Below are 12,645 nucleotides of genomic sequence, written 5' to 3' on the forward strand. Positions count from 1 at the left end.
TGAACTGCTTCTCATCTGTTTTTGTGCTGCTCGTGGCGAGTTGCAGATCTATGACATCCAGACGGGTTTGAAGACCATGACGTTGAACGACCCCAGCCTGGCCAATAACTATAAGAGGAACTGTGCCACCTTCAGTCCCACAGATGACCTTGTGCTCAATGACGGCCTGTTGTGGGATGTACGGGCATCACTCGCTATACACAAGTTTGACAAGTTCAACATGAATATCAGCGGCGTTTTCCATCCCAACGGCCTGGAGGTCATCATCAACACTGAGATTGTATCCTTCTGAGTCTGATGATGTCTCATCATAACCTCGGACATGTTTGTAGATAATGATGATTCACTATGACACAAACGCAGTGGTCGTCACGATTGGTGAGTGATGATGACCCGGCGCCTGCACGGTGTTTTTACTTGTGTCGTTGTCAGCCTTGACAGTGGCGACAGTGGGACCTGAGGACCTTCCACCTGCTGCACACCGTTCCAGCTCTGGACCAGTGCCAACTGGTCTTCAACAGCAACGCCACCATCATGTACGGAGGTACTGCATCATCCTTGCTTCAATGCCTCAGAGATGGTGAAACATTTCATGGAAATATCGCTCCGCCATACGCACTTTCTCTGCAGGGATTTAGGGTTGGGAATAAAAAGACGAGCAAATTTGATGAAAAAAGATGGCGGCAGGACTCGACAGGTCTCCTTCGTTTGGCAGATTTCACCTTTTAGTGAAGCCTTGCATCTGCCTGGAACGAGCTGTCCCCTTTATTATCTTCAAGGGTTGGTGTTTTCATTCATGTCTGACGAGATGTGGTGGCTGCATTCTCAAATGAGACTTTTAATTTTAAACTTCTGTAAGTTCATTAACTGGAATTGTTGAGTTTGGAGGGCCAACACGTCCATAATAAACCAGTTTGATACACAGAGACTCTCGAGAGACTGATCTGCTGAGAGCTTTTCAAAAACATGATCATGTCTATACGCGTCACGTAAACACCTGCTCACTACTGCACTGAATCATGTGACACCATGTCTCAGCGATGCTGCAGGCCGACGACGAGGATGACGCGATGGACCAGCAGATGAAGAGTCCCTTCGGCTCGTCCTTCAGAACCTTCGACGCGACAGACTACAAGCCCATTGGTAATCTGCTCCTCCTGCCTGTTTGATTTAAAGGGCAGCTGTCCCTCTCCCTTGTCAAAATTAACACCAAATATTTGATGTTTTTCTTTCTTCTGACCACCACTGACGTCCAAACATGTGATGTCTTATGTAACTCCGCCTCCACAAATGAACACTTTGAGCAGTGAAAACAAACTTCCAAACTTTGGATTGTTGTACTATGTTGATGTGAAACCTCTGCTGGACCCCGATGAAGCTTGATGCTTGTGGGGATTTGAAATATCGAAATCAAATGTGTGGTCATCAGTCGCAGGTTCTCCTTCAGTTTCTAACTGAACTGAGCTTTTGGTGTCTGCAGCCACTGTGGACGTGAGGAGGAACATCTTTGACCTGTGCACTGACTCCAGTGACTGCTACCTGGCCGTTATCGAGGTACCGTCCACCTCACAGCTGTCTGACACCTCACCACTCTGAGCCATTTTAATGTGTATTTGTTTAATAATTGATAACTGTAGTTTTATTGTGATATCGCAAGTGTCATTCCAGAGGTTCTATTGTGTTTTGGGTGCAGAACCAGGACACAGTGAGCTTGGACACTGTGTGTCGTCTCTACGAGGTGGGACGACACAAACTCGCTGAAGAGGGTGACGACGACGATCAGGTGACATCACACCTGCTAGTTTGTGTAGAGGAGTTGAATTGTTTTTGTTATTGTTTGTGTTGTTTGGACATGAGGTTCTTTGTTATCCTAGAACATTTGCAGCTCTGGACAGGAAATTCTTTAGTCGTCATGTTTGATTGATGTTTCTTTGTTTGCTCTTCCAGGATGATGAAGACCAGGATGACGACGATTCGTCCGATTCTGACGATGATGACGATGACGATATTGACACTGACGCTCTCATAGCAGAGCTGGCCAATCATGATCCAGGAGATGAGGAGCGAGCCGACTCACCCACTGATGGAGTACGCCATCTTGTTTCCTCCTCATGCTTTTATCCTCTTTGCCACACAGATGTTGATTCACTCTTTGGTCATTTGGTCTTAAAAACGTCAGCCGAACGTGACGTTCTCTTCACCGTGGCCTGGTCGTCTCTAAGGATGAAGTTCGATCATGTTCCTCTTTACTTAAGTTTGTCTTCTTGCACGGCTGAAAGTGTCATGAGAGGGAGACTCCTGCTGGCTGCTTCTGTCCAGCCCCTCCCACCACAGAGACCTTCAGCAGGTCACCAGCTGAAAGACAACATGTACACACATTTGTTTACGTGTAAACGGTAAATGGACTCAATTTTATAGAGCGCTTTTCTACCTTAGCGGCACTCCAAGCTCTTCACAGTGTCGTCTTATTCACCCGTTCACTCACACACTGATGGTGGAGCTGCCATGCAAGGCGCCAACCTACTCATCAGGAGCAATTAGGGGTTCAGTATCTTGCTCAAGGACACTTGGACATGGTCACCGGGGTTGAGGATCGAACCAGCGACCCTTCGGTTGCTAGATGGCCACTCTACCCCTGAGCCATGCCGCCCACACATGCCTTGTGTGTGTGTGAGCTGGTGAGCGGCTCGTTAACACGAACATCATCTGTCAGTTCAAGCTTCGTCTTCATTTCTAGTTTGTAAATTGTCTTTATGGGTGATGTAGTCCTCGGCAGAGTCTCAACACATCACCTCTGCAGGTCAATGAGGGGGACGAAGAGGAGGACGACGACGACGACGACGACGACAATGACGATGCACTGGAGGACTCTGACAGCGATGATGGATCTGGTGTCCCGGAGTGTAAGTGATGGTTCATTTGCTCACTGAAGCCAAAAGGTACAGAAACTTCATTCGGCTACGTGCCAAATAAGCTGCCACACCATGGTGGTGGTTGTTGGAATATCAAGAATAATATTCACTGGAATAATAACCGTTGTTTGCCGACTAAAACTGCAGCTCAAAGTGTTGGACATCAAAGAGAAAAACACCTTAAATGTCAAAGGAAGAGAAGTAAATAGTGAATTGAAATAGAATTACGACGAAAACTCATCCTGTGGTTCTTCCACAAGTTGGCGCCACAGTGACGCGGTCATGAAAGTGAAGAAGCACACGTTACACTGCTGAGATTTCCTGTTCAAACGTGTGCGTGTTTGTGTTGCAGACTACCCTGAACAGTCCGATGATGACGACGACATATTAATTCAGTCTCTCCGTGACCGTTTCCTGACCTGACAGTTGATGGTTGTCACCATGGCAACCTCAGGGACTTTGCTTCTCCAACCATCGTTTCTAATTTGATGGCCAGCAGTGAACTCGCGGACTCCTGCCCCAGGGCATGCTGGGAATGACAGCCAGGAGAAGTGACGTGTTGCACTTCATATGTTTGCGTGTTGTCTCGTGTTAAAACTACACATGTGAACCGATTTTTCACCTCACACCGTTTGCCAGGTTACACAAATAAACACTTCAAGTAAAAATCTGAATTTATAAAAATTATTCAAGACACCAAGCTTCCTTATGCCCTTTACACATAACTAATACACACACACTCTCTCCCTCTGTCACACCAACACACACAAACATACACACTCAGGGCATTCCATCTGTTGGGGATGGAAATACAAACAGCAGGCCAGGCAGCTTCCTGCTTAAAAGGAAGTGGGTGGGACCTGAAAGGGTGGGAGGTGAAAGGTCAGGTGGTGGTAAATAAAGGAGATCATTTATAACATCAGGTTGTAAGTAGCTGCTGCAGCGTGCTGCCAAATGATGACAGGATGATGATGGTGATGTGAACAAAGTATGAATTCATTATTTGTCAGGTCTGTCAGCATCACGAAACTGACGACCTTTAAAATGTGGGTTTTCTGAATGGAGTTCTGATGGGGTTAGCTACAGGAAGTTTGACATAGCATCAAGAGAATGGTGGCTTTTTTTTAAATCTAGTGTCATGCAAAAATGTGTGTTTGCTGTGACATAACAATGTGTTAAACCATCACTTTTATCAGTGTCTGAAAGAGTTTCCCCACACAGCTTCCATGTGAATTGTTGGGACCATGAATGTTTGTTAATCTCTTTGAAAGTTGACTTGTTATAAAACCAAATTCAGACTATTGGACTTTGGTCAAATGAGTTTAATCTAAAACATGAAGAAACATTCTTGAATTAAAGTGTTGGGATTTTTACAATAGTCTCTCCAGTGACACCTGGTGTCTGTTACAGGATATTACAAATATAATAATAAACATAATAGGGTCTTTGCCCTGGCGTACCTTCAGGCTCAGGCCCAAATAAGAAATATTGAATTATAACTAAAGCTGCAAGCAGCGTTGTGAGGGCCTGAGCCCTGGCCTGAACCCCAGGGTGTCCTGGTCCAGTGTGGAGGCCTTGTAGTTGAGGAGTTAGAAGCCTGAGTCTGATCAGAGAGTGAGAGCAGAGCTGAGAGCTGGCCCTTTAAGAACCCCTCCCCCACTGCTCTGTCTTTGATCTGTGCTAGAGTGAGAGCAGAGCTGAGAGCTGGCCCTTTAAGAACCCCTCCCCCCACTGCTCTGTCTTTGATCTGTGCTAGAGTGAGAGCAGAGCTGAGAGCTGGCCCTTTAAGAACCCCTCCCCACTGCTCTGTCTCTGATCTGTGCTAGAGTGAGAGCAGAGCTGAGAGCTGGCCCTTTAAGAACCCCTCCCCCACTGCTCTGTCTCTGATCTGTGCTAGAGTGAGAGCAGAGCTGAGAGCTGGCCCTTTAAGAACCCCTCCCCACTGCTCTGTCTTTGATCTGTGCTAGAGTGAGAGCAGAGCTGAGAGCTGGCCCTTTAAGAACCCCTCCCCACTGCTCTGTCTCTGATCTGTGCTAGAGTGAGAGCAGAGCTGAGAGCTGGCCCTTTAAGAACCCCTCCCCCCACTGCTCTGTCTTTGATCTGTGCTAGAGTGAGAGCAGAGCTGAGAGCTGGCCCTTTAAGAACCCCTCCCCCACTGCTCTGTCTTTGATCTGTGCTAGAGAGAGAGCAGAGCTGAGAGCTGGCCCTTTAAGAACCCCTCCCCCACTGCTCTGTCTTTGATCTGTGCTAGAGTGGAGAGCAGAGCTGAGAGCTGGCCCTTTAAGAACCCCTCCCCACTGCTCTGTCTCTGATCTGTGCTAGAGTGAGAGCAGAGCTGAGAGCTGGCCCTTTAAGAACCCCTCCCCCACTGCTCTGTCTTTGATCTGTGCTAGAGTGGAGAGAGAGGAGGAGCACCAGGACTGGAGTGGGACAAGAGGAAGAAGTCGGCATACGCTGGTCCAGAGGGACACAGAACACCATGTTCTTGGAGGGGTTTTTGTCAGGAATGCAGTGGTGTGGTTGGTAGAGCTGTGGGATGGATGGTGTAGACGTGAGAAGCGTTTTTTTGACATTATGTACCTGAGAGGACACCGTCTCCCCATAGGCTTCCATTGGAAGCTGAAACGTGTCTCCCCCACTTTGACGGTTTGTAAAATCCAAACCCAGTAATTCAGATTAAAACTTTAATAACTTTTAATCAGCACAGTTGGGAGAGAAATGTGTGAAAGTTTGGAAGCGATAGCATTGATGCCCTAAGAGGAGATAGATTTTGTTGGGGAGTAAAAAAAGTCCTCATTTTGACAGTTTAGTCCAATTTGTGGACATCCTGTTGTAGACAGGTGAGGGGTCAGAGTAAAGGAATTGTTCGTCTTGATGAGACGAGTCCAACGGTGTTGGTCCTATGTTTGTGGGACATTCCTGGGAGGTGTTATTGCGCTCCAAATTATCTAAAATTATCTTTTAGTTGTGTGGCTCCCTAGGTGGCGCTATAGACTTTTGTGGTGTTTTTCTTTTAGATTAGTGAATGTTTAGCCAGACTGGACAAGTGTGCCAAATTTCAGCGAATTTCATGCATGTTCAGGGGTGAAATTAGATGATGCTCATATTGCGCGCTCATTGACAGCAAGAACAGTCCAGGACCAGGTTTTGAATGGTGAGGATGTGAAAACCGGCTCCAGGCCGTCTGGCCCAGCTGCCTCATGGGTGTTGGGGGGGCTGGGACACTGTTTAGTGGGTGTTTGTAGTGTTTTTAGTGCTGCTGATGTGTTGCTCTGCTGAGCAAACATGATAGGGTCCTAATTATCAGGTGATACGGTGAGGAAGATGATCAGAACAAACGGGGCTGAACTACCAGAAGGCAACAGGTAGAACAGCTACAAGAACCTTGAAGGGAGGGAGTGTGAGAAATGATCCCCCGCTGGTATACAATAATCAGCTTCTAAAGGAGAGGATGGAGGGCCCTGATACCAGGACCAAGAGGGTCCTCACTCTGCTAGGAGGGTTCCATCCCAAGTCCAGCACCCTGAGACTGGACACGAAGAGGAGTGAGGGAGGGAGGCCACGGACCAGACCACCAAGATCCAGGACTTCTTCAGGAAGGTGGCCCTCAAACATGAATTGCTGAGTGAAACCCCCCAGCAGCAGGAACATTGAAGATCCAGAGGAGGAACCATCATCGAGGGATGAGTCCCTGCTGGGCAGGTTTCATCTCCAGGTACAAGAAAAGTTGGACATCAAGAATCCAACCAGGGGCTTGAGAAGGCTGGACTGGAGACACCAGAGAGGCTCCACTCATGACAGCACAGGATGGCTCGAGGCTGGGTCTCAGGTACCAGCCAGGACCCCAGGAGCAGGCTAGGCCAAGAAGCCCCTGAGACAGTCCAGCACATAGTAGCAGGGAGGAAGATGCCGCAGGAAAAGCATCCATAAAGCAACAGAACCTCACGGCTGCACAGTGGACCAGAACATCTGGTCTGAATCTGGCCTGGAGGTCCTAACGTCAGGATGGACACTCCAACCTAGCTCGGATCCTGGGGGACCTCCAGATCCAGATACTCTTGGCTGAACGGAGAGGAAAAAGACCATCAGACCACCAACCCATGCACAAATTAGGTGCAGTATGGCCAGTGGCCCAGGGCCCGGATGCGTTCTATGAGAAAATATACGCTGCTCAAAAACGAGAGGGATCACAAGGTCAACAGAGATTCCATCACTCTTCCAGGACACCAACCTGTCCAGGTGGGAATTTGATTTTAAATCAGTTTCACCTGCGGTGGTGTAAATAGGACGGACAGCAGGTCAGCAGAGGGACAGCGTTATTAGAAGGGTCCAGGGAAGAAATGTCTTGTTAAATGGTTGTGAAGAATAAAAAATAATGATACAGTAGATATTTGGGTCTCTGTTGAGATGGGAGCCAAATCATGATGTGATGCCATAAACCCGCCACTGATCCGGATGGGACGCTGTGGGATTTATGTCGCCCCCGTGTCATAAGTGTGTGACGCTGAAGGAGGAGCCCCGGGCTGCGTCCGAATTGCCAAGTAGGTCTCAGAGCTGTCCGAAACCACAACTGGCGTGAGTAGCGACCTACTTCTCAACCTAAATTCCAGCCTAAACACGCCCACATTGTAGGTCAGTTCAGGTGCATCCTACGGAGCAACCTATGGCCCACAATGCACCGCGGACTTCTTCTTCGTCCCCTAAAAACTTGTGGACCCTCAAGCCAAGTTTGCGCCACCAACAGTCTCCTATTCTGATGAACACCAACATTTATAGTTGTTGATGACTAAAGGTGTGTTAATGTGCTTAATAATAGAGAATGAATGACGGGTCCGCTCCGAGTGGAGTGCAGTACCACAGTCAGGCCAGCAGGTGGGGCTTTCGTTGGTGCCGTCCACCTATTTGCAGTATCTGTGCTCTGCCAGCAGAGGTCGTGCTTCACCAATCTTCTAGGGTGTCTGAATGGTGCCGCTGTGTTTAGGTTGTAGCAGGAGGACGTAGGTTGGCACCTGGCAATTCGGACGCAGCCCCGCTGTCTGTTAGGTGTGACGTTTTCAGCAACTCGTGACGAATGTAACAGCTGATACTCAAGTGTGCGTGCGTGTGTGTCAGTCTTGCCCCCTCCCCCGACGCAAACACGCATACAATCGTGCTGCTCCCACAACCCCGCCCTCCCCGCTGCTGCGCGCGACTCTTGAGTTGAACTGGACTGTTTTGTCATCATGCGCGCTCCGGTTTGACAGCAGATGACGTGAACGCGCATGCATCAGCTGAGAGCAGCCCGGGTCCTGAGAGACAAGAGACGGGGCAGCAGATGCTGGCATCACGGCTAATCCCTCCGGTCCGCTCCGGCTCAGTGCTGCTTCAGGACGTTGCGTCGCTGCGTCACGCACCGGATCTCTACACCGGCTTCACTTCTGCACCTGATCCAGATCCGAATCCTCTGTCGTCATCGGGATCGGACCAAACTTTCCTCTGCGGCGCCGCCGCTGGAGGTCCATGAGACGGCGCGGTGTCTGAATGTTGCCGGGGGTTCGGTTGCTCGGAAACGGGGACGCGATGTGGACACCGACGGAGGACGAGAAGATCGGAGTGGGTCAGTACTTACTGATGCGTGACGCGTGTTTGTGTGTTTGTGTTTGGACCTTCAGCATGACGAAGTTACTGAGGGGGGCAGGTGCAATACCCCCCCCCCCCCAACACACACACACACACACACACACACACACACACACACACACACACACAAACACACACATTGGTATTTCAGAGGTTTGCTCTTGTGACGTCATTGAATAATCTGACGAAGGGAATATGCCGCCCCCCAGGATGACGTCATGTTTTCATTTGTCTTAATTTTGATGTTCTGGGGCAACTGGACTTCCAGTGGTGAAGTCCAGTTTCATCTCATCGGTTCCTCTGCTGAGCTGTTGTTTGATGCTGTGGCGTGACAGCGTGGTGCACCGACTGATGCTTAGTCCCCGAGTGTGTGATACACTTCCTGGGTATATACACCCCCAGAGATATACACCCCCAGAGATATACACCCCCAGATATATACAACCCAGATATATACACCCCCAGATATATACACCTCCAGAGATATACACCTCCAGAGATATACACCCCCAGAGATATACAACCCAGATATATACACCCCCAGATATATACAACCCAGATATATGCACCCCCAGATATATACACCTCCAGAGATATACACCTCCAGATATATACACCCTAGAGATATACACCCCCAGATATATACACCCATAGATATATACACCCCCAGAGATATACACCTCCAGAGATATACACCCCCAGATATATACAACCCAGATATATACACCCCCAGATATATACACCTCCAGAGATATACACCCCCAGAGATATACACCCCCAGAGATATACACCCCCAGATATATACAACCCAGATATATACACCCCCAGAGATATACACCCCCAGAGATATACACCCCCAGATATATACAACCCAGATATATACACCCCCAGATATATACACCTCCAGAGATATACACCTCCAGAGATATACACCCCCAGAGATATACACCCCCAGATATATACAACCCAGATATATACACCCCCAGATATATACACCTCCAGAGATATACACCTCCAGAGATATACACCCCCAGAGATATACACCCCCAGATATATACAACCCAGATATATGCACCCCAGATCTATACACCCCCAGAGATATACACCCCCAGAGATATACACCCCCAGATATATACAACCCAGATATATGCACCCCAGATATATACACCCCCAGAGATATACACCCCCAGATATATACACCCATAGATATATATAACCCAGATATATACACCCATAGATATATACACCCCCAGAGATATACACCCCCTGAGATATACACCCCCAGAGATATACACCCATAGATATATACACCCCCAGATATATGCACCCCAGATATATACACCCCCAGAGATATACACCCCCAGATATATACACCCATAGATATATACACCCCCAGATATATGCACCCCAGATATATACACCCCCAGATATATGCACCCCAGATATATACACCCCCAGAGATATACACCCCCAGATATATACACCCATAGATATATACACCCGATATATACACCCCCAGATATATACACCCCAGACATATACACCCCAGATATATACACCCATAGATATATACACCCCCAGATATATACACCCATAGATATATACACCTGATATATACACCCCCAGATATATACACCCCAGATATATACACCCATAGATATATACACCCCCAGATATATACACACCAGATATATACACCCGATATATACACCCCCAGATATATACACACCAGATATATACACCCATAGATATATACACCCCCAGATATATACACACCAGATATATACACCCGATATATACACCCCCAGATATATACACCCCCAGATATATACAACCCAGATATATACACCCATAGATATATACACCCCCAGATATATACCCCCAGATATATACACCCATAGATATATACACCCCCAGATATATACCCCCAGATATATACCCCCCAGATATATACCCCCAGATATATACACCCTAGATATATACACCCCCAGATATATACACCCCAGATATATACCCCCAGATATATACACCCCCAGATATATACCCCCAGATATATACACCCCAGATATATACCCCCAGATATATACACCCTAGATATATACACCCCCAGATATATACACCCCAGATATATACCCCCAGATATATACACCCCCAGATATATACACCCCCAGATATATACAACCCAGATATATACACCCATAGATATATACACCCCCAGATATATACCCCCAGATATATACACCCCCAGATATATACCCCCAGATATATACACCCTAGATATATACACCCCCAGATATACACCCCCAGATATATACCCCCAGATATATACACCCCAGATATATACCCCCAGATATATACACCCTATATATATACACCCAGATATATACACCCATCGTTATATCCAACCCCAGATATGTACACCCCATATATATACACCCTAGATATATACACCCCATATATATATACACCCCCAGATGTATACACCCTTAGATAAATACCCCCAGATATATACACCCCAGATATAAACAGTCCCTAGATATACACCCCCAGATTTATACACCCCCAGAATATAGACCATTAAAGATTACTGAACTACACAAATAATGTCCTTCTTCAGCTGGCAATGTTGGACAACTGAGGACATTCATATTATTTTACTTCAGTGACGCTGTTGTATCACGCCCCCCCCCCCCCTCACACACACACAAAAATGTTGCATCAGTGTTTGTGCGTCCTATCGTCTCTGCATACCAACATCAACCAGCCTGGAAACACTGCTGCTCGTAAACAACTATTCAGTTGGATGAATGCGGCCTTGTGATGGCCAGAGAGCCCCTGAATGCAGCATCAACACCCCCTTAACCCCCCCCCCCCACACACACACACACACCCACACACACATGCACATATACACTCACAAACCGAACTCTCACTAAACAGTGAGCACACACACAATCATTGTATGTGACTCGGGAGGATCAGGTCAGGTCCAGTTAAGAAGAATCTGACATCATCTGTTAACATTTATGAGCTCCAATCCAACAACAGTGTGAGCTGTTGTCATGGCAACTGAGCTGCTTTGTGGGTTATTTCATTGTGCAGCTGCATTCATTGCACATGTATATAAACGTGTGCAGAACGCGTGCAAAAAGGACGGACCATGAATGAAACATCCAGGAACATCTGACAAGACGGAGGATTCGCTCCTCCCATCAGTGAACACTGCAACGTCACGCCTCATTCACATGACTAGCTAACACTATATATATATATATATATATATATATATATATGCTGATAGACATACACACACACACACACACACATATATTATACACACACACACATATACACTGAGAGAAAGGGAGAGGGAGATTATCATATCATCACCTTAAAACAATCACCTAAGTCGTTTTGTGACAAACATTTTTTTTGCCTGCATGAAGTCTCTGATGTTTTGTCTCAATTTTTTTGTTTGCTGAAAAACTTGAAAAAAAAGACGTCTGTGATTATTTTAAGAGGGGAACGATTTATAGAATGTAATATTTCATACATCTTTCTTCCTGAGGATGGTGATCTACAGTTTATTTTGTAGCTGTGTGACGGGAGTGGATGACGGCTGGAGTTGGTGAACTCTCCTGAGCCACTTCATATCTGAACATGTCCCAGTAGAAGCCAGTAGAACTGATCAGAACAGCTGGACAGCACTCGGACCTGTCAGGGTTTTAAATGCTTTGGCTAATCAGTGTATGTATATAGTCCACACTCAATATAATGCTGATGTTCTGGTCTGCTTCTCGTCCTAGTGGTTCTCGTTCCTGGGGTTCTGGTTCTTGAGGTTTAGAGTTTTTAGTGTCAGTTGAGGAAACTTTGTGTCCAGTCAGTCAAGTTCTGAATCTAGCCAGTTGGTGCGCACGTGTTGAGGGTCTTAAAAGCAGCAGCATTCTCGAGGAGAGTTCCATCGTTGTCATGGCTACCTACATCCTGGTTCTACTATTGCCATAACAACAGAGTGACAGGGGTCTCACACTGACTCAAACATACTGGTTAAGCTAAACTAAGAGCCAGCAGCCTCCAAGTCCCTTCCTGTCACATGTTTACCAAGTGTGTCACT

General features: G+C 47.0%; 2 protein-coding genes across 18 annotated transcripts in view; both read left to right on the plus strand.

Annotated features, from left to right (window-relative positions):
• The window catches only part of LOC147268700 (DDB1- and CUL4-associated factor 1-like), a 24,118-nt gene extending 19,616 nt beyond the window's left edge, over nt 1-4,502 (plus strand). For 2 of the 5 annotated variants that reach the window (XM_086200493.1, XM_086200492.1), the window contains 8 exons: nt 47-280; nt 451-544; nt 1,039-1,143; nt 1,481-1,554; nt 1,694-1,783; nt 1,948-2,088; nt 2,801-2,903; nt 3,265-4,502. In XM_086200493.1, coding sequence (XP_086056619.1) covers nt 47-280; nt 451-544; nt 1,039-1,143; nt 1,481-1,554; nt 1,694-1,783; nt 1,948-2,088; nt 2,801-2,903; nt 3,265-3,335 — 912 coding nt within the window. In that variant the 3' untranslated portion in view covers nt 3,336-4,502. Of the gene's footprint in view, nt 1-46; nt 281-450; nt 545-630; nt 1,010-1,038; nt 1,144-1,480; nt 1,555-1,693; nt 1,784-1,947; nt 2,089-2,800; nt 2,904-3,264 lie in introns of those variants that run through there. The other 3 variants (XM_086200491.1, XM_086200494.1, XM_086200495.1) reach the window with 3 other exon arrangements.
• A 3,671-nt stretch (nt 4,503-8,173) lies between these two features.
• LOC147268701 (dedicator of cytokinesis protein 3-like) overlaps nt 8,174-12,645 on the plus strand; it is a 90,658-nt gene continuing 86,186 nt past the window's right edge. For 10 of the 13 annotated variants that reach the window (XM_086200503.1, XM_086200501.1, XM_086200506.1 and 7 more), the window contains exon 1: nt 8,175-8,508. In XM_086200503.1, the coding sequence (XP_086056629.1) occupies nt 8,433-8,508 (76 nt within the window). In that variant the 5' untranslated portion in view covers nt 8,175-8,432. Of the gene's footprint in view, nt 8,509-12,645 lie in introns of all 13 variants that reach the window. The other 3 variants (XM_086200510.1, XM_086200512.1, XM_086200513.1) reach the window with 1 other exon arrangement.

Source organism: Aulostomus chinensis, chromosome 3 (assembly GCF_037954235.1).
Source record: "Aulostomus chinensis isolate RoL2024-O1b breed Wild chromosome 3, RoL_Achi_v1.0, whole genome shotgun sequence".
Taxonomy (NCBI): domain Eukaryota; kingdom Metazoa; phylum Chordata; class Actinopteri; order Syngnathiformes; family Aulostomidae; genus Aulostomus; species Aulostomus chinensis.